At 44.4% G+C, this 22,951-nt stretch overlaps 1 protein-coding gene across 1 annotated transcript in view; it reads right to left on the bottom strand.

Moving 5' to 3' along the window:
* LOC140649014 (uncharacterized) overlaps nt 1–22,951 on the bottom strand; it is a 37,588-nt gene that overhangs the window by 5,997 nt on the left and 8,640 nt on the right. The window contains exons 3-8 of the mRNA XM_072855609.1: nt 13,907–13,966; nt 12,814–12,904; nt 11,282–11,350; nt 9,210–9,425; nt 7,676–7,750; nt 5,959–6,057 (exon numbers count right to left, since the gene is read on the bottom strand). Coding sequence (XP_072711710.1) covers nt 5,959–6,057; nt 7,676–7,750; nt 9,210–9,425; nt 11,282–11,350; nt 12,814–12,904; nt 13,907–13,966 — 610 coding nt within the window. The remainder of the gene's footprint in view (nt 1–5,958; nt 6,058–7,675; nt 7,751–9,209; nt 9,426–11,281; nt 11,351–12,813; nt 12,905–13,906; nt 13,967–22,951) is intronic.

Here is a 22,951-nt window from a genome sequence, read left to right as displayed (position 1 = left end):
TGGCAAATGATCCTCAAGCAAGAAGGCAAAACAGACCAGTTTAATTTGTGTGCCCAAACTGAATGAGGTGCAAAAAAGCAGATAAATCAGCATAAGATGTTGAAAGGACTACTTGATTATTTTTTAATGGTCTGAATGTAACAATGTTAAGTCTTATCCTAACAGGGAAAAAGACTTTCTAAACACAACACTTAATAATAACTCTTAGCTAATCACATATCTTAAAATAAAAACAAATATAAAAAAATCCCAGGCTGGATGGAAAAACTTCTAGTTGAAGCAGGGCCAAAACCAAAAGCATGCTGGGGATGATAAAAGAAAACTGTTTCCAAAATGTTGCTCTGTCCAGTTTGCTGCCAAATGATATAAACATGATTATAAACATTGCTCAAGTTTCTTGGTTTAAAATCCATGCCCAGTATTTCCATATCCATAGACAGTATTCTTTCCTTCTTCAAAAGGCACAGGAACAAGCATTTTCTAATTTATTCCCAAAAAAATTCCAGTCTAAGTATTTTAGGCAAATGAATGCATCCAGATTTGAGAGATGCATAATATACATGACTGACTTAGATGTCTGAAGAACAGTTTGGGTAAGCTATAGCATGGGACAGCACCACCAAAAAGCTTCTGCTGCTTCTCCCCAGTTAGGTTACATGAAGGTCTGGCTCACAAGTTCTAGAGGATTTAGCTGTTGTGGTTGAAGGCAATACCAACCTGCACTCTCCACCCCATCTCTATGCCAGAAGGTACATCAGGGTGAGGACACAACAAGTCCCAGCGCTGCAGCCCATGTGTGCACACTCTGCCCCTGCACTAATATACCACAAGGGTGCCACGGCAGCAAAAAATATAGGCAAAACCATGCTCCTACTGCTAGAGAGAAGGCAAATTCTGGCTACCAGGAAGGTACACAGCATGACACAGGGACTGGCGAAATAGCACCAAGACTTCAGGAATGACAGTCCCTCCTGAGCTGCACAGCAGCAGCTCTGCCGATGGATGCTCTCGTGGGTGTGCAAGCAGAACGGACTGTAACTTAAGGAAGGCACACCGGAAGCCACGACTATCATTTTCACTTATTTAACTTTCGATCTCTTAAACAGTATGTTTATGTACTTATTTTTAAGCATGAAGATAGTTTTAATGGCTAAATTGCTGCAGTGGGCTTATGTTCATGCTTCGCCCTCGTCATGTGGGTAGGCATGAAGCTCAGCCAGGCAGCGGTGACTCTGCCTCATCTCAGAATTACTCTTCCCAAAGCATTATGTCCCAGGGATGTTTAAAATCAACTCAGAGTGAAATTAAGTCCAATGTAAGATTCTTTACAATTTGCTGGATTTGATGGGAAAATAGGATTAAATATACTTATCCTAGAGCTCTGGTTTAAAACCTCTCCTGTTGTGTAGCTTATTTCCCTTCCAGCTACAGTGACATCTCCTGGAATGGCTTTAAACTTTGAATAATCTCTAATATTTTTAAATCAGCAACTGGTCCTCCCTGGGTCACAACTTCTCTCACAGGCTAAAACTGGTCAGTAATTCCTCCAGCAGGAGAAAACCATGAGCACAAAAAGGAATGTGCCATGCAGCAGCAAGTACTCCTGCTTCCTCCAATCAGAGAGGATGCCAGCACTTCTGCAGGCAGAAAGTCCATCCCAGTGCCAACCACCCGAACGCCCTTGGTCTCCAGCTGCCTGGGCAATGCTGGGGAGCAGCTGGCTGTGCCCTGGGAGGTGTCGGGAAGCAGGTAAACAGGGCCCCACAACAGCAGGGTCTGCTCAAAGGCAACAGTCACCAGGTTCCTTATGCCAGCTGATAGAGAGGGTAGAGTAGAGTACTCTATAGGCTGAACCTAATTATCTGGCCTGGAAAACGAATCTGGAAAGTACGGCAGCAAAAGCAGTCTGTCACCAAGAAGGAGATTAAAAAATTTCTAGTCCAGAGTTGTAGGTTTCAGTCCTGTGCTATCAGCACCCCTCTTTGGCATGCTCTCCCCCGATATGGTCAGCAGAAACCTAAGGGAGAGCAGCCCTTCATCTGGCAGGGCAAAATCCTCAGTGGACTGCATATTGTCTATGGTGCTGAGTCCTTCTGTGGCTGCTGTAGAAAACCCGTCCCTTTGCAAAGGGCAGGTGGCTGTGTAATGAGCATGCTCCTAACCCAAATCCTTGCTGAGCCCTCACTTGTAGACCAAGTGGAATCCATTCGGTACAAATGGATAAACAATTTCCAGTCTAAAGCTTGCATTATGTGTTACAGGTCAAAATTATTGCTACCAACAGCTGGGTGTAGGAGTCCCTCATGTGGCACCTTCCTCTAGCATTATTCAGTAGATGCAAAAATATCAAATAAATCCCAGACTGAAGACTTCTTTTAATCCAAAGAAGCTGCTTATTCCCATGAAAAAAATGAATTAAAATTCATTTTAACTCCAGGACAGAAGGAAACATGGGAGTCATGAGACACAGGAGCTTTCTGAAGGTTCCAGGGAAAATCTGCCTTGGCAATCAAGAAGGGTTCACTGGGAAGATGCCAAGTTACAGGTAAAAAGACAGCCCTCGTCATCATGAGATGTGCTGCATTTGAGAAGCAGAACGTGGGTCTTCTGAGACTGCCCTGTGCCGTTGCACAGGCCCACTGCGCTTGGAAGCAGATGCATGGCATAAAATCTGTATTGGCTTGCCTTGGAACCAGACACAAGTGCTCTAAAACAGCCCAGCCAGCCACAGTGTGCAGGTTACACATTTTGTAACAGCAAAACCAGCCACAGCTTATAACACATTTTGTGAGACAGCTAAGTATAAGTACATAAATGTCACCAAAGGGGCAGTGGCAGACGTGTGGTATAGTTGCACAAAGGCAGTATTGGGAAACATGTGCAAGCAGTAAAGCCATCAAGGTAGAGCACAGGAGGCAGAGCAGGCAGGAGATGTCTGGTGGATCCAGAACAACCCTGCAGAACAAGCGAGAAAGGTGTCTGGCGAAACCAGAGCAGCTCCTGAGCCCGAAAGTAAAGTGAACTATGTCAGAAGCACCAGAGATTTTCTCTTCGTGGCAGGACTGAAAAGCATGCCAACAGTAACAATGAGCAGGGAAAACTGCGGATGAAAGAAGCTGCCCACTTTGGAGCCCCCTTCCCTCATGAGGGACTGCAGCCATCAGTGCTAACCACGTGGCTTTGGCTCCAAGACACTGAATACCCCTAGCTAACGAAGGCTTAGATTGCTAAGGACTAATTGTTCGAATATGCAGAGACAATGACTGGTGACAGAATGAGGATTACAGAATCACTGAGGTTGAAAGGGGCCTCTGGAGATCATCTAGTCCTACCCTGCTACTCACAGCAGGCTCAGCTACAGAAGGTTGCTCAGGGATGAAACCATGTGGGTTTTGAATATCTCCAAGGATGGAGACTCTGCAACCTCTCTGGGCAACCTGTTCTGCTGCCTGACCACCCTCACCATAAAAAAAGAGCTTTTTCTTATGTATACATGGAATTTCCCATACTTCACTTCATGACCGTTGCCTCTTGTCTGCTCACTGGGCAGACCAGAGGCAACCACTGCATCAGGTGTTCATACACACAAATGGACCCTGCTGGACCCACTCCAGTATGTCCATGCCCATCTTGTACTGGGGAGTCCAGAATGGGGCACAGCACTCCAGATGTAACAATGACTAAGAATTAACCATCAGCAACGTGTATCATTGATGAATGTCAACCTAGCAGTGTGTTGTTTTGAAACCAGCCTGATGCATTAAACACTCCCATATCACAGTGGCTGCTCAGTTCCCTAACTACTAAGTCCCTCTCTCCCTCTATGCATATATGCTTTCGGTTGCAACAACACTTAAGCCTCAAGCCTTTTGTGAGTTAGGCTGTTATTATTACTGGTACTTCACAAAAAGATAACCCAGTGCGGCGCGGGGACCTAGCCAAGGCTGCTCCGCGAGCTGGGGCAGAGGCAGGACTCCAGCATCCAGCTCCTTCTTCTGCACCAGCCCATTGCCAAGCAAAGAGACTCATTAAATGTACTGATCTGGATTTGATAAAATGACCCCAGCTCATATTCAGGTTATGAATGGCATTTTTTTAGTTCACAGGCCTGCAAGAGGCCTTGTTTAACTGTCAAAGAGCTCATTTTGCCTGCAGCGCAGACCTTAATGCCAACCATTACCTCATCTAAATTCAGGGAATACATGTTCGTGACACTCCCCTCTGCATCAATATCAAGGCTGACGATTCAAAGGCAAAAAAATACTACTACTACTACTACTAAGAAGCAAGCTGTAAGGCAGGCAGAAATCCTTCCATTTCTGCTTTCAATCAAAATGCATCTGCTCCGACGTTTGCAAGAGCAAGCTGCTGAATTTGCTCCTATCTGTTCTGCTCTCAGACAGACGTGGCACCAAAAAAAGAGGAGCTCTGCCTGGCTTTGCAACTGCAGATCAAATCCAGAGTGTGCCAAGTGTGACCTGTGCTAAATGCAACGCAAGGAAACGCTGCTGAAGAGCTACCTACATTGCCTCCCTCCTTCCCGCGCAGGCAAGCTTGGGCTGTGAAGTTACAAAGGGCCAGGCGCTCATCAGCAGCAACGTGAGGGTAAACAAACACAGCACTAAGGGAGGGAGATGCTTGGGGCTGGTTTGGGGGTTTTTTTGGTGTTTTCTTTTTGGGTTTTTTGGGTTTTTTTGTTTTTTTTTTAAAGCAAACTATGCTATTTATAAAATCCTCTGATGGCCAAGCTGATGCGTCTGCTGCAGAGTCTCAGTTACTGCTGGGCAGAGAAGCAAGACAACCGCAGTCTTTTCTCCTCAATGCATTCAACCACTCTGGGTTCTCCTGTAGTTAAGGCAATCAGAGCAGCTAGAGCAAGAAGGGGTCTGCTCAGCTCATCAGACATCATTCCTGCAAGAGCAGAGTAAGGCCTCCCAACAACAGGGGTATAAATAGATACTTCACTTGATCCTGACCAAAAGGTCAAGAGAAAAGCCCATCTAATACCCACACTGTTCATGCCAAATTATTCCAGTCACTCAGGACCCATGCTGGCCTTTCAAGCAGATTTTTAAAGTTAAAAAAAGGCCATTATCAGTCATAAAAAGACTGAAATCCTGATTACCACAGTCCACTGGAGTTGCATTCTGCATCTGGGTTCTGGGTATTAGAGGAAATTTTAAGTTTTGGCAAAGGTGCCCGATGCTCTAGCAGCACCCTGTCCTCCCTGCAGCTCTTCGCCGGCCACCCCACTGAGCCCGGGCTGGGGGCTGCCTGGAAAGGGGCCACTTGGCTCCACCTTCCCCACCCAACGATGGGAGGGAGGCGAACACAATGCTTCAGTTACGAAAACCAAACCCAACTTTGAATTCGTTTTGCAAATTTAGTAATCTGAGATGATTACTAACACGTGGTGTTTGTTTTGAAGCACAGAGCCCATATTGTTGCCTCTGGCTTGGGAAGTCCCTGACCCACTCTCTGCTGGGACATGGGGGGATTGCCCTGTGCTTGCCCTGTTCCTGTGCTTATCTGCCAGCAACTGCTATGTGCAACTGCTGGAGAGAGGATGCCGGACTATGGGAGCCTTCAGAGAGCCTCCCTACAGCTGGCCTTGCTGCCCAGAAGCTCTAATTACACTTTGCACAGAAGTATGTATGCACCGAACAAGACTGCACCTACTGCATCCCTTTTTTGTTGCCTTCTAAGTAAAAACATATATAAATTGCATGTTGTCACCCTTCTCAAGGGTCCCACGCAGGGCGCCTACTCCTCTGACCGAGCTTGCAGCAGCTTTGGGTGCCTGCCCAACACCAGACCCAAAGTGAATTTTTCCCTTACCTCTGCCAGCCTTGTGCCAGGTGGGAAATGGACCCTGATTTTTGGGGCTTAGAAAACAGACTGGAAAGGGTATCAGCATTAGTACACTCGTCTTTCAATAGAAAATGAGCAGAGACATACCCTGCCCCTGCCATGCATCGTCTGCGGGAAGGAAAGTTGAGCTGGTGTGCCAACAGCATCTGGAAGGGCTGTCCTCAGATGATTTACTCTTCATGTTATCTGCATACAGGAAAAGCATCTTTTTAAAAATAAAAACAAAGAAAACCCCAAAACCTAAAAGATAATCACACAGATACAGTCACATTACTAAAACCAATTAATCGTGCCTTTATCTGCTCACTATGTCATGATGCCTGGACGTTATGTAATTTAAGCTACACATTAATCTATGCTGCTCATCACGGTGGATTTATTAACGACGGCTGGATGAGGAAACCTCACACATAAGTGATTAAAAACAACCCACTCAGGAGTGGCTACACTAACAATATTCAGAGATGTAAACTTCTGACACATCTCTGTTGGGAATGTAAGAAGGGAGCTATAGTTCCTGCAGAACAAAAGCCACATCCAATGTATCCAGCTCCAGCTCCTACTGACTTCAGTGAGAAAGTTTCTGCTCATTCTAACAGAAATCCATAATTACCAAATTAATTACTCCGAGAAAGAGCACAGATGAGAGAGAGCTGCTCAAAGAAAAAGAAGAGTTAAAGTTTTTCTGATTATTATTTTCAACAACTAAAGCAACCAGTAGGATTCACGTGCCTCCCTGAACAACTCTCCTTAGCCCCTTTCTAAGGCCTGTACATAACAGACTAGTGTTTTCTTCATTTCTTTCATACACAACAGATTTTTTTTCATATCTCTCATTTTTCCTTTCTTCCTTTCACCTAAAGAACTCCTTTGTTCATGCAGTTTTGCTCTGTATCAGCTTGATTTTTTTCTGCATAAATGCAGATGTTAACAAATATTTCTCCCTGTCGAGTACTTGTACATTAGGAACTGCTTCAATCCACTGATGCAGTGTTGGAAAATAGATGATAAAATATGGCATGTATTATATTGACTACCATGTCTGGCTTTAGAAGCATATTTCAGCATTCTGGCTTACACCGCACATGCTGTTTTGTGCACGGATGTCTATCTATATGTACCTATGCTTGGCTTTAGCACCTCTGAAAGATTTAGGACCAGATTTTGCATTCATCAGCCAGTTGGACCTCCAGACAAATTTCAGTTTCTGGTAGGCAGAGAGTGTATGAACTAGGAGCGCTCAGAGCCAGGCAGTGAGAGGGACTGACAGTTGCAGAGAGGCAAAGTAAAAGCCAGAAACAAGGCTCAAGATTAATGCAAAACCAGAAGATGCTCCATCCTTCTCAAGGCCATGAATGGAGAGGCTCAAGCTGAAAATCCCTTGCTGTGCTGGAGAGGAAGCTGCTGGCTAGGCAGCCTCGAACAGGCCCTCTCCAACCTGGGCATTTGCTTCCTCCCTCGGTCTGAAATTCTCTGAATTTCTTGGTCATCAGAACGCAACAGAAACCTTCTGTGCAAGTAAACCTAACAGAGAAAGAATTTGCTGGGGAGGCAATATTCTTTTTATTTATTTCAGGATGAGACACAAGTTTGGAAAGCGCTCAATAAAACGCTCTGACATCACTCCTTAAAATGCTGGTGGTGCTGGATTGCAGATGCGACCAAGCTCTACAAGGGAGAGTGACTAATGAAATGTGGCTCCAAGGGAAAAGACCCATATGTAAGCAATGAGAGTACTTTTAAGCCAAGCATCTAAGAAAGTGATAGAAGAATTCAGATGGAAGTCCAAAGAGACACCACTCACCTAACTCCCTGGACAGTTCTGACAACGTCCCAAAGGTCACATGACAGGATTTTACTTCTGCAATATCCCATGTTCCTGCATTTAAAAAGCAAACAAACAGTAACCCAAAATGCGATGTCACATTCACAACTGGCGACTGCAGTTTCTACCTGACACTCCCAATCTCATTACAGCCCTTCCATGTTCTCTCCATCCCAAGCCTGCAGCCACTGCTCTTGCTGGAGAAGAATCAAGCAAGGAGAAATTATCTTCTATGGACAGAGAGAGTCCAGCCCAGTCGCCATGTACACCTTCTCGGCCCTTCAAAGTGCACATCACACCAGCATGACACATCAAATTCCTCACTCATCTGAACCAATATCCCCTTTATGCACAACTGGCAGAAGCTGTCATCATGTATCAGCTTGGAATTTGGCCTTTTGAAAGCATTAGAGAAAAAAATGGTACTAATGTCCTCCCCCCATCAACCCCATACTTTGCAAAAAAAGGACTGTAGCAGAGAAAGCAACTCATGTAAGGGCAACCTAAGACCATTTTCTGAATCACCAGGGTACTGGATTACTGCTACTGAAGGTGAGTCATCATATGGCCTTATATACCAATAAATCCAGCCATCAAGCTCGATTAATCAATGAGATTGTAATGAAAATCAAATGCTTTTGAAAATTAACCAAAAGCAGTATTAACTACTTTAACTTGTAACTCGTAACTCTCCCACCCCACCAAGAAGTCAGGAAGAGAGATACTAAGAAAGATATAAAGGTCCAATTACCACCTAGTTATTAATTGTTGGTATTGCTCTAGAATCTACAGTATCACCCACAGTACAAACACAACATGAGACATAACTTTGATGACTTTTCATTTCCATTATGGTTTAATTTTTATGTCAAATACCAGTGAGAGAGCTGATATCAGCGTCTCCTAATCTTTAGCCTAATGGCCTGGCAGTCCATCCCTTCACTGCTTTAAAGGTGTCTGAGGTTTTAGAGACGCAGTTTCCCACCTCCAGCTTCTGTTACACAGAGAATGTTCCAACAGCACAACTGAGACAGAAAGTAGCTATAAATGACCTTGTTTGGACACCATAAGGCGTGAATCAGATGGGAAGCTGGGGAAACTGTGTAGGTACAGCACAGCACTGACATGAACAGAACACTTCCAACCGTCAAATACCCAAACTGATTTAGGAATACCCTGCCTCATACTGCTTTGAAATGCACAGATATACCCTGAAGCCTAACTCTGACCACGTGTGAGCATCCTTGGAAGGAAAGGCTTTGGTTCCTTTGCAAAGGAACCAAACGCTACATACCTGTGGGTAGAAAACAACTTGCACCCAACAGGTAGTCTGCAACACAGAAGAAATTCCTGCCATAAAGACCTCTCTTTTCACATGGCTGGAACATAAACAACAGCTATCAGGGTTCAAAGGGGGTGGACAACACTGCGTGTGTGTCAGTGGGGCTGTACTCTGCTGGACACAGTAATTCATGAAGTTTTCCCTCTGCAACGCTTGAACGTCGACACTCACCGACGTTGGAGAAAACATCCTCTTCTGACCGGGAGAGCACCGATTGTTCTCGTATGGCTCCTGAGGCCTTCAGCACGGTCCCACACTCTGCCTTGGCAATGAGAGCACCTTTTCCACCACCACTGGTGTCCTCTGTGACTGGCCACACCGCTCTCTTCTCATCCCAGTCAAAGGCTGGCTCAACCGCTGAGCTACCCAGAGATGCTCTGCTGGGGTCTTCTCAGGAATAAACATTATCACAGGGTCATCATTATTTTTAATTACAATGAAGAGTTTGTACAGGGGAAACAACAGAGCAAAGCCTGATCTAAACCCATCAGACGTAATGGCTATATTCCTGAAATTATTTACAGATACAATGACAGTAAAGCAGAGCCCCTGGGATGGGACGCTGAGGCAGCAAATGTGAAGGCCATGTGAGAAGGAAGGCACCACACAGTCCAGCAATGAGTCCCACAGGAGATGACACTGCACTGCAGAGGCCTTGGGCATCCCTCCCTGACTGCAAGGGTGGCTCAAGGCCTCCAGAATCCAGCTAGGGACCCAGAGCAGTAAAGGGAGAGAAAGAGGACAGCAGGACCTCCAAGGAAAAAGAAAGTAAACCTCTTGGATGGTGGTAGTTCAAGGCTGCTAGAGAAATCAATGCCGGGCATATGTATATTATAAATAATGGTAATAACTTCCAACATCTTTTGTTCCAGAGGACTCCCAAAGCACTTTAGGACTCCATTTTCCTGCGACTCTGGTGGGGAGGGGAACACTGCTGGCATCAACCCCGCCTTCACACACCTTAATGCTGCTGCTGCTGCTTCTTCCCTGCTAGGAAACAGCAATCAGCACTTGGCAGGGTTAGGGCTTCTTCCTGGAAGAGCACATTTCACTGCTCTGTAAATATCCATACTAAACAGGACCACCACGATCACCTGGTTGAGCCTCCTGCACAACCCAGGCTCTAGGACTGCAACAAGGACTTCTGGTGCTTGAACTGCGACTTAGTCTGCTGAGCTCCCTTGCCCTGGGCCAGCAAAGCTCTTAACGCCTGCATGGGCTTAGTGTTAAACCATGCATGGTTAACCTTCTGCACATGCAGCTGGCACCACCGATGCCAACAGGCCAACTTACATGAATAAAGCCAAATGTGGACCCATCTACTTTGCTGAAGAGCAAGTAGAGACCTCAACACCTTAAACCCTTAGAGAGTGTCATGCAGATATTTAACTCTTGATTTGTAGAATCCAAATGATAGAGAAAGTGGTCCCAAAATGTCTGTATATTTTTAGATGAAAATTTGTTGTTCACTTACCCTGATCTTCAATTTTAGTAGAGCATCTGACAGCACTTTAAGATAGTCTTATTGCAGACAGTACACAAACACCCACATTCATCCAGCTGTCTCCCAATCTCAGACTTCCATCTTAGCTTCTAAATTACTCTAATATATTAAACCTACAGGTTCATCTATTATATTAATAATTTTATCACAGATAATTAAAGCATTTCCAAATGCCTTAATTCCATGACCTGCTTTCATACAGCGGTTATAGTAACATAATTAGTAGAAATGTATTTAGGCATAAGTGCATGGCAGACACTTTGAAATCCCCAGAGGAAACGTGGAGTGAGCACAAAGCATTGTTTCATTTTATCTCATTAAGATAAGAGTATATCCCCGCTTTGTAGCTGTTTACTCTGGCCAGGCCTGGATTAAAGAACCTGTTTGGAGCTGAGCAAATTACACAGGTTTTTATACATCCATTATCAGAAAACTTCTGTCAAGTCATGCAAAAATAACTAATCCACATTACACCAACCCTTTAGCAGATCTCAGATCTAATAGACATTTGCTTTCAAAGTCCTGTGGGTAATATTATGTGTTTTAATGAAAGCCTGGAGTAAAAGGCAAGCTCCCAAGTAAGAGCTCCCAAAGCTGTCTTTTCCTAAGTAAATAGCCTAAGTAAGTGCAAAGACTTTGCTGCCGAATGACAAACAGAGCAAACAGAAAGATGCTGGGAAGTGAGAAGGGGTGACAAGCCCAGCCAGATCAGGTGTGTAAACTGAGCCTGTGCATTTACCTTTTTGTTTCAGCCTTTCCTTCCTTAAGTGTCTCTTTTCTCGGCTGCTGATCTTGGTCTGCCAAACTCCTACAACACAGAGCACAGTTCATTTTTAAGCTAACAAGAAACTTCCTTTACTGCCTTTATTGCTTAACACCAAGGTAAACAGCTGTCTGATAGTTTCTGATGCTGGCTGTAAAAGTGGCATCAGGGCAAGTGCTGCCCCGGTCTTGTGCAGCATCTCCCCTGCGTGCAGCGTTTGCTGTCTCTGCAGAAACGCGTTACATAAGAAATCCCCATCACAAACCTGTCTGTCACGTGTCCTGACTCATGTAACTGCACATATTCTTCTGTCCTTTGTGTCAGCCTGATGTGACACCCCTTTCCCTCGGGGCAGATGTCACAACAGAGCATTAACCGCCTTGTACGTCTGACAGCGGAGAGAAGTTCATGAAAATCTTAACTGTCAAAAAAGGCTTCAATTTATGGGCTTTCTCTACCCCTGAACATACCCTAAGACTTGTTCTGCGATGTGGAGACCCTCTGCCACACAGCTGATTTTCACACGCATTCATTCACACCAGTGGGGCCACGTTCTGCCTCCATCCATGCTCTCCATGACCCAAGAAGTCAGGGGAGAGACTGGCACAAATGGTTAATAAAGAAAAAAACACAGTCCATAGATTTCACTTGAGGTAAACATCTTCTTTCCTTGAACCATCCCTGAATAATGTGTCAAACAGTTCAGCTGGCTCATCCGTTCAAAAAACTAAACATCTGTTTGAAGAAAGCCTCCACTGTTTCCCGTTCTCCTCCAGCAGCCTTGCAAGCACTCTGCTCCTGACACAAGGGCCCACAGGGAGGACTCTGGTCAACAGCAGCAAGGGCTTCTCTTGCTCTCACCACCACACTAATCACATTATAATCTTTTAAGCCCAGAAAAGCTTAGAATTTGTTGTTTTCAGTATGACCCACGGTGGGAGGAGGCAGAGAGGGGCTCATGGGATGGAATGTATTTTACAATTAAATTCTAGCTGCCTGAGCCTTGCTAGCCTCTGACAGATTTCTCTGCAAATTTGCTTGCAACCAAAGATCTTGGCTCTGTTTATGCGTGTGCTAGAAATTGGCTATTACCCCAGTGCCTTTACCAGCCTCAATCATGGGCATAACAAAATGCTGCCCGAGAAGACCACAGCTTCAGCTGTGTATCAGCATGGCAGAGGCCACAGGATTAGAGTGAGAGCATGAAGACAGGACCGCGCTACCCAGTGGACCTCTGGCCACTTCAGAGATGCTTCCTCATCTGTGGATCTGCCATCCCTGTGAATGCAGTAAGGACCTGAGAAGTCTGGCAGGAAAGCACATGGTCCCTGTCTGCACAGTTATACGTAGTAAGGAGCAGATGATAGAAATAGCTCTCAAACTGGCAATTTTTCCCAGTAACGCAGAACACTAGAATAATAGAGAAGACCTCCCTTTTGAAATATTTCATCCCATGTTATTATTCGGTAATATAAATCAGATAACAGAAGAACCACATCTTTTGCTACCTTCCTCCTCTTGCAGTTTGTCTTTTTCCACAGAAAGCAGATCTTTTGGCACCTCCTTGTCTGAGCACTGGGCTTTCCTCTTCTTCTTAGGCTACAGTATACAGGAAATACATGGCAGAAAGATAAACAGGTGTTTGTTACATTTCATCATGAAGAAAAAAAAGAGCCAGGGCAATAGTTTTGAAATGGAGACCACATGGTGGTACTCAGAGAGAACAGTAGGTCGCTGGAGTCTTTAAGTGGGTGCAAAAGTCTTCCTGAGCAGATTTTATTGCAAACTCCAAAGCAATGAATGCTATAGCTTTTGGCCTACAAAATTTGACTTATCTGCTAGGTTAGAACACTCACATTTTAATTCAGGCACCTGCTCTATAGTAAGATTTGCATTCATCATTCCCAAGTCCTAATTTTCTTCCTATAAAGGAGAAAAACCTAAAATTATTTACCCCCTTTACAATCAGCAATTCTGAAATCAAGAGTTAGGACCCTGCCTATGCTTAACCAAAAAAACCCCCATGGAACAGCCTATTTTAATGAAGGTATCTGTAGTTTACACTAATCTGAAAGGACACAGCAGTGGCCGAGGCCATTTTCATATGGCTTGATGAAACAGTAGAGCTAACCTCAAGCCTTCAGTTTTGAATGTTCTAGTTTTAACACAGCGGTTCTTGACTTTTCCAAGGTGGGATAGCCCTGCCAGGAACACACTTCCCTTCCCAGGCTGGGAGGCTGCTCCTCACTTGTAAAGCACGGACACTTTCCTCCACACCAGTGCAAGTGCTCAATGCCCAAGATAAAACCCTTGCCCAGACTCAAGGAAATGTCCCGTGTCAGAGCTGGAACTGAAATACAGGAGATCCCAACTCCCACTTCTAGGCTTGGACCATGAGACCGTCCCACTTGTGGTGGCAGTGACAAGCACCACAGTGTGACTGCCAGAGAGTTACTTGGTCTTATGTTCCTAAGTAATCTTTTAAGTGCTTCAACAACAGGACAACAAATTATCTTTAAAAAGAACTACCAAAAAGGGAACATTCTTGAAACAAGTGTCTCTTGAAAGACAATATATAAACTCTAAAACTCTTTCTGGTACCTTGAGGAGCTTTTTCTCTCTGACGTTGACTGATGTTATAAGCTGGCCATTCACTGGAACCTAGAAGATGGACAATAAAAAATGCATTATGGAATATATATGTGCATGTTGTGTGTATGTGTAAATATACATATGAATTCAATTATTTCAATACCTTCCTATAATACATGTGATGGGCTGAAAGACACAGCTAAATAACCTCCAGTACAAATCTGGGCTAGAATTTGTGGCCTTGTTCCAATTTGAGTTAATTTATTCCAAATTAATTAGTGTTAGCTAAGCCTTTATGAATGTAAATCCAGAAACTCCACGTAGATTTATTCCAAAGCAGACATATTTGTGGTTTATCCTAAGATTTGTCTAGGATGAAAGTTGTTTTTCAAATAGGGTAAGCCTGTCTTAAAAAAGCAGCATAGACAGGAGAAGGCTTTTTTTAATTCTTGTTTACTGGTTGAGGTGGACCTTATGTTTCCCCTCAAGTCTATCTGACCTACTAAAAGAATAGCTTTCATCCTACCTAGATCCTGTAAAGTAAACCATGGAAGTTTAAGGACTTTTCAAATTACAGTTTGATTAATGTCTTGGTTGTCTCAGAATTCACTAGCAATGGCCAACCTCCAGCTACAGGGGTGGGAGGGTGTAAATCTGCAGCTAAGACAACAAGGGCTGTGCCAGCAAGGGCCACTGCACGCTACACAGAGGCAGCAGCATCCAAGAGAAGGCAGACCCCCCTTCTACAGGTGGCTCTGTTTCCCCCTGACATGCAGAGGAGCATGTTGCTGAATGTATGGCACGCTTCTCCCTTGCTCAGGTTGCCCTCCTTGTGCAATGCAACCCCCATCAGCGCTGCCCAGGTCTCCTTCAGTCCCACCAGACCTGTTGGGCTGCTGAGCTGAACCCAAAGCTCAGAGCAGGGAGCCTGACCCAGGCTGTCACCACAATCCCTGATCCATCCTCCACCTCTGCCTGGGGCAAGGGGCGGACAGGGAGCCCCGATGCCTGGCAGGTGAAAGCAGCCCTGCAGGGAGCAAAACCCCTGGCTGCAGCCCAGAGCTGTCCCCTCGGCATCAGGAGACAGCGGGCACCCTCTCACAAGCTGGTGATGAAGGGGATTCAGGTGCCCACAGTCCTCAGGTGCTGATGTTTTTCACCGTCTCCTCCTCCTCCCCACCCTCACAAGCCATCTCTGTCCCTGAGACACTGTGGCAGAGTTTAACCGCACGCACGCTGGAAGATGAAACCTGCTCTGATTCAGCTGCAGAGGAGCGGTGCCCGCTCTGTGCCGTCACAGATGCCGTTAGCAGGATGAAGAATAACCAGGGCAATTAATGAAAAAGAGATAGAAATCAGCACACTCCGCAAAACACTGTAGGGTAAATCAGGAAAGCTAAAACCTGATTTATTTTTTTTTTAAAAAAGGCTCACTAGGTGGCCACATCCCTTTAGGCAATGGGGACACCACCCCAGATGTGAGAGGCAAAGACTCAGAGCCACCTTGTGACAGGCGAGATTACAGCTCTCACACAGACACACAGGGACATAAGGAAACTCTTCTCCATAGAGCAACAAGTTTTTGTGTGTTATCCCAAAGGCACTCCAAAACATCGTCGGGACTTGAACCAGCTTCCTCTGCGAGATGAACCAGAGTTATTGCCTAGATAGCACAAGAATAATCTCTGCTCACGTTTGCAATGATTAGTTACCAGCAAATAAAATCCTTTGGGTGATTGCCCATGCCTGTCCCCAGCAAACCCAGCGGGGCTGCAGTCCTTCAGCCTGTTAATGCTTAGTTCTTTGGTATTTTGAAGACATTTTAGAGCTATTTTTCACAAGTCTCAGAAAGGTCTGATTTGATGTGCATGTTAAAGACAGCACAACAGGTACCTGCACACTGGCAAATGCTTTGCCCTTGGAGGTGCTTGCTTGGAAACCCGGACCAGTTACAAACTGGTGGTGTACAAGGGTGTAGCATGGACCCAGCAGGTTGGTGTTCAACTGACCCCCTAGCATTATTTGGAGGAGGAGCCCCAAAATTGCAGACTTTGCAACATACCACTCTCTGAACACACAGACAACACTGATTCTGCGTCTTCCAGTAAAATACCACAGTGACAGGAGCCAAAATATCTGCCTAATTACATCAGTAATTCCACCAGCTTCAAATTATAAGCTTAAACCAAGTGGTCCACATCTCTTTTGTCTCCCTTAGCTGTCATTTGGTATGTTTACAACTATATTATTCTGAACATTCACTAGCAAAATAATGACTTCTGTGTTAAAACCCAGCAACGTTTTGTAATAGTTAGGAAAGCCACCTTTGGTTTTTCCCACAGGCAGTCCTCTCTCTTCTGAGACTCTCAGGTTCATTTACTAGAAGCACTCCATAAACCTCACCACAAAACAGACCATTTTCCATATCCTGCTCTGCTCAAGCAAAAAATCCCACTGTGCCTGCAGAAGGGAGGGAAGCAGCCTCTCACATAGGATGGGAGACATAAAATACGAAGTCAGGGGAATCTTGGTGAAAATTTGAACCACTTAGGGAAGATCTTGAGCTTACATGATTCTTTTTTTCTCAGCATATGCTTCTGTTCAATTAAATGTGTGAAAATACAAATAGATCATGTCTTAGTGAACAAGAAATCCTACGCAATATAAAATGTTGGAGTAGGGGGGGGCAGTTTTCCACTATATGACACAGGACTTCAGGAAAACTGAATTTTATAGCATAAATACATGAAGGGATAACTGGGGGAAGCCACACAACACGTAAGCGCATATTCCTTTCCAGCCTCAACAAAACCTGGTGATTTCCCAGTTCTCACAATGAGATCTTCAACGTTTTTTCAAGGCTTTGCAAATGGACCTCCCAAATTAAGCCACTTTCAGCAAGACTGCCACCATCAGCAACAGAAATGGCAGCACCAACTTGTGAAGCAAGGAGGAGGATGCATTTTTGCCTTCTTTCAGACACACACAGAGGATAAGAGACATCCTACCTCCTATTGGCCTCTCTTTACATCAGGATGCTTCTGCAAGCATGAGGGACTACAAGCAGAGAGACGAGGAGGTGTCAAGATTAGGGACATGCAACTGTCTTCCTCCCCCAGGCTGCCAGAAGCGAGCACAGCCGGAGGCTGTACAGAGCCCTCACAGAGGCAGGGAAAACTCCAGAGGGAAATGTTGAGTGCAACAGAGAATTAGGGAAGATGCAAACTATATCGGCTCTGACAGACTCGTCTCAGCTGGGGGAGGATCACATTCCTGGATCTTCTCTCCATATAAATGACAGCAAGCGAGAAGCTGGAAAAATTGCAGCACTTTGTTTTAATGCCTTGCCAATCTGACTGCTGTATACTTTTACCAGAGGAGCACAACATTTCCTACGTAAGTGATATTTCATCTGCTAGGTAAACATCCCTCTCTCTCCCCGTCACTGACTCAGAGGTTAAAAATATACTGTTGACAGTCATTTACTATATCCCAGGGGTCTTTATGCTGACTGACGGGCTATTCAGCCCTAAATACCCACCTGGGACTCCTGAACCTTGCTGCATCCTTCCTAATGAGCAGTTGAGTGCAAGAAAAATACCAAACCTGACCACTGACTGATGACCACCAAATAGCCCACCACTGTGGTGATGCTCTTCTTTCAAACCTGAAGTATCTGTTGCTTCTCCACCATCCTTCAGTAACAGCAGCAACTCCCTTCCTTTCATCACCAAGTATTTTTACCGAGTTCAACTTCCTTTCAGTGGAAAGGTATTATTCTAGCCTGACCTTTTGTATTAAATCCTGCCTTTATCCAGCCCCTTTTTCAGGCAGTAAGCAGGCTGTATGGCTGAGGAACCCACCCTAGCCTATTCTTCCCTTTCGATGCCTTTAGGATATGGGATTAGTCATGCCTCTTTATCATGCTGTTTGGCCATTCTGAAAAAGAAAAAGGAATTTTCATGATTTTATTGCACTTAACCTAATGGACTCATTAAAGAGAAATTAATTTTGTCAGGGTAATTTTTTTCGTAATGAAAAATGTAGGTTTGTACAGGGAGAACACATCTAAACCTGATGCATTAAGTCACTGTATAAAGTCATCAGTGCAATTCCAAATACATTAAATATATGCAGAGAAACTGAATGCAGACTTTTAGTGGAATCAGACTGAGCATATTAATTTCTACTCACATTCTGTGCAACAATAGAAAGATTATTTTTAGTTCATGGCCATTTCGTTCATGACCCAGCGCAACAGGATTTCCCCCCCCACCTCCTGCCTTTTTTTCCTTTTTATGTAACCTAAGGTTATATTTCTGATGATTCCTCCGAAACCTTTATTCTCTTGAGCTAGCATTTAATTTATTTTATGCTGTTAGTATAGTTCTACGTAGAGTCACAAAGAAAGAAGGCAAAGTGATAGGTCTTCAAATGTTAAAAAATACTGGGTTTAATCATCAACATATAAACTGAGTATTCGAAGCCATAAAACTGTACCCATGACACTTACCTTTATGCATTTCAGTAGTTTCCTAAGACTAGTCATTTTTACAAAACCAAACACCTTGGTAAGCATCTATCAGGTCAGGAAGTCTGCTTTCAAATCTCAGTGCCACCAACTGGTTACAAGATTAATTAAAAATTATGTGAACATTAGCTTCAGGTTCACTAATTGCCCTTTGCCCCACTTGGGGAAGGTGCTTATAACTGCCTTCCTTAAGAAGGCATGCAAAGGTTTCCCCAGTAGAGGGATACTAGGACAAATAAACTCAGCGTATGAAACCCAAGGGGAGCTATTATACGCTTCACACATTAGAAATCAGGGAATTCATTTAAGAACATGAATAAAGATTCAGAAAATTGTTTTCAGCTACCACTTTCAGAAAACTCCAATTAAGTGGGTTGGACACTGGAAATTAAAGGAAGCAAAAACTACCCCATTCTGGCGGGGGGTCTGTGAACACAAAACCATTTCCAGATTTAAGAAATACTTCAATTAAATTGTTTCCTAGTGCTCATTTCCAGTGCAAAACCTATATTTTTTTTCTCCCTGTGTTACACCACAAGATAAATGTGGTGGACTTAGGCCAAAAGGCTACACTGGTACAGCAAAAGCAACACCAACATGCACTAAATAAAACAATAAAAGAAAATTTAAAAAAAAAAAAAAAAAGGAGAAAAGAACAAAAAGAAAAGGACATTCTAACCAGGGATCTAAAGAACCTCCCTGACCCATGCTGTGTTACTACTGAACAAGATATTGCTGCACTCTTGAGCTTTCTCAGGAGACCTTCAACAAGCTGAAAACCGAGCAGAAAGTCTTCATTTCTCTCAGCATCCTCTGGAAGATCTGGCCTTTGCTCCCTACACTATGCACTAAGAGTCAGATGTCTGCAGTACCACTTGCAGTCCACTGTTTGCTCTCGGTTCTTCTCTCCTGTGCACAGGAGCACAGGCTCAGCCACAGGGTAAGCAAACCAGAGTGCTGCTGCGGCCAGCCAATGGCTTGTATTGCTCCATCAGCAGACAGTGAGCAATCTGCATGACAAACACACTGGGAAATAAAGCAGCACACTGAGTTTCATTAATTCTGAATCAGATTTTCATAAATGGAAGCAGACATCCTGGCCAGTCTGGCTTTGCCACGTGGTCCTGTGCTGATGATGGGCTTCTGCCTGGGAGACTTATTTCCCAAACCAATGGGAACCAGGTGAATGGGAAAGGACAAGCTTGCATTTGTCAGAGGAGAAAGGATGGGGTTTAGGTGGAGCAAGAGTCCACCAGAGAGACAAGAAGGCACCAGCTTCAAAGAAAATTACTCATTCAGTCCTAATAGCTAGAGAAAGGATAGCACAATGGCAGTTTCCGCTAAGGTGACAATGGGAAGCCACAAAAACATACTGCGTTCGTTAGCAAAGGAAACTGAAAGGCTCTTCATGCGTGGCAGAAGAACGTAAAGGAATTTCTTTGGGGCATGCCCGCTCACAACACTACACACATGTACACTCCTGCAAAGGAGGGGGAAAAAAGAGCAGGATCTTGGTTTGTGATCAATATTGTAAATATTTATCACCTTATTATTAATAGCTATTATCGATATTCATTAATACAAAGTTTTCCCTGACAAAATCACTTCAGATAAATGTGTTCCCAGTAGGAAAGAAGAGTCTGTTGGAAGGGGAAACTGCATGGGAAACACACACAATGATTAGACAGAATTATATGTGAAATACGCACTGGGAATACGTGAAATTTTTCCTTTCGTTTAAGGCGCCTGGCAGAGGAAAGAGGTGGTGCTCCCATCAAATGGATGCTCTGAGAACCTCGTGGGAAAGGATCTGGGCCATCAGCACAGAAAACCTGTTCCTCTGCACATATTCCCAGGGACGAGGTTGCCCGTAGGAACCCCTTGAGCACTAACAGGTAACAAATACAGGCTGATGACAAGTAGCGGGAGCCAGAACTGCAGTTTTTGCCATTCATATCCGAAGGCAATTCCAAGAGAAACACTAGAGAAGCAGCCCTAAGATGCTGCTGCCTATGTTACATATCCTCCCGCTGGCCAGCCGTCCCAGGATACACGAGAGGCCATAAATCCGGGGAGCTGACAGGTACCTGCCTCAGCTCAGCTGCTCTTATCATCTGACAAGACGTCTGGGGAAAGACAGAAGAGTTTCCCCTGCGTGAGTGGATTAAAACCACTGTTGCAAGGAGTGATGAAGAAATCGGTTTCATGGGATTTGCTATTCTAATTAATTAGAGCAGCATTACAAGGGATCAAGGCTCCATTTTAAGGAGGCAATTACCAAACTCCAACACCTTCCAGGATACTTATGAAATCAATTCTCATCCAAGACAGCTCTATGAAAATAATTGTGCAACTGTGTTGCATTGGCATGAAGAGTACCGTATAACCTGAAAAGGTAGGAGAAAAGGTCTATCTGCATACCTCTGGAGCTGAGGGGATTGATCTTTAGTTCTGGTGCTGTTAAGCCATCCCTGCAAGAGGCAAAAAGTATCTCCAGTTTATAAAGACACTTCTGAAAAGCAGAAAGCTTTCTTTTGGGATGTATCAGATAATACATATTTTTATAAGTTGCCTAAGGAAGATTATATCACTGCATTTGTGCAAAAAGCTCTTCTTTTGAACTGACCAATTTGCAGAACAACCCAAAAACTTTGAATAAACACAAACCCCCAAACTCAACAGCAACCTTGTTCAGATCAGTTGGCTTCCAGCAAGTCTTGTCAGCAATTTCCTAAAAGACTCTTTATTAGGGAAAAGGCTATCCGGAAAACACTAAACACCCTCCGGCATCATTTCTAGAGATTTTTTTGTGTGACAACAGCCAGAATGTAACTTGTTAAGTGTGCGCATAATGAGATCACATTCAAAATGTCCTTGTATGATTGTGTTGAGGCCATGCATCCATTTGAACAAAGTTTATTCAACAGACTTATTTCACATGGGCTGTGAAAGCAATTCAGACTGGGTCTTACAGTGCACAGCCTGCTCTGAGACTAGTAATCACTCCACCCTGTTACTCTGCTATACGCAAAGTTAACAAGTACTGAGATGAAAGGCTCTAAAGCTGCCTGCCAGCAGCACTGGCATTGGGAGAGACTAACATAGTCGTGCACCGTCGCATTTTAGTGACTTGGACCTGGGAAGGATTTGGATGGAGGTGGCTGGGAGCTGCAGGCTGGGAAGGAGCCCCACAGAGAGCCGAGGGTATGCTGCACCCTCCAGCGAAGGCACCCTGGACAGGCGCTGGCTGCCTATTGCTATGGGGGATAGGGGCACACAGGGGAAAGAGGATCAGTCCTACATCAGAGGAACTGCAGCCCTGTAAGAGCAGATTCCCAGGGAAGGCAGTCTCACAGCCCACCCATGGGGCAGAGGCTGGGAATCACTGGCAAATATGCATTCCCAAACTGAAAAAATAATTAACCACCTAGTTTCTTTTAATTAAGATCTGGACTTATCCACCACTCCGGGATATGCAGATGTTTGGCTGCTGGAATGTATCAACACACCTGAGCACTGGAGGCGATTCATCTCTTGGCTTCATACCTCAGCAGGCAGCAGAGAGGGGCTCCCATCCTGTAATACCTGCGCACTGCAGCTTATGGCATTGGCCATGTCTATGGATGGAAGACTTTGTTATTAATAATATCTCTGATGCTGCCTTGGTAGAGATTTTCATAGGCAAATTTCGGCATATTAAAGGTGTTCTGCTGTTCTGGCATCCTTGCATCAGCTTAGTGCCAAAGCAGCATGCAGTGTTTTACACTTACGTAAGGAGATAAAGTTTTTGCCTCAAGGATATGATGTTCCAAAGACAGAGATAACATGATGGGAAAATGACAAGGAGCAGTAGAGAAGGGGGGTAGGGAAAAGAAAACAAGAGACAAATAGAGAAGAGAAAGGACAGAGTACTGGCATGGGAGGACAAGCCTGATTTTTTCATTTCAGCATGTAAGATGCTTTCCCCAGGTTATCTTTCCTTAGGACCTTTTAAGTGATTTTTCTTGATCATGCTCTTCTCATCCTCTACCTCCTTAGGACCATATTTTGCCTCCTCTGCACTTACAGAATAATCAGTGGGTCTCATTTAGAGGATGATGCTACTCTCTGTAAATGCAACTGCTAGGGTCTGGCCCCTAAAGAGTAGGAATCAGCTTAGTGCTGCAAAAGATGAGATTAATGATAGAAACTGCAGATGCCTGTAAACAAATTTATCCCTTCAGTTTCTCTTTTCCTCTTCTTCTTCGGTTTCTGTTATTCAGGCTTGTGAGGTACAGCATCTCTGACCGGAAAATATCCATTTGAATCAATGTCTTCAGCTTGAACTAATAACCCCACCACCGTCACAGCACCAGGCCTGTCTCTGACAACAAGGTGGGTGTCCACCCCTTTCTGTCCTGCACTGCCTCCAATAATTGGTGGGTCTGCAAAATTTTAAGTCATTCTGTAGCCAAGTCAAGTATCGATGATTATAAAGCTATAATAAAATTGTTACTGAAGTCCCTCTTCATCCCTTGACAGAA

Source organism: Ciconia boyciana, chromosome 3 (genome assembly GCF_034638445.1).
Source record: "Ciconia boyciana chromosome 3, ASM3463844v1, whole genome shotgun sequence".
Taxonomy (NCBI): domain Eukaryota; kingdom Metazoa; phylum Chordata; class Aves; order Ciconiiformes; family Ciconiidae; genus Ciconia; species Ciconia boyciana.
This window is presented reverse-complemented; position numbering and strand designations above follow the sequence as displayed.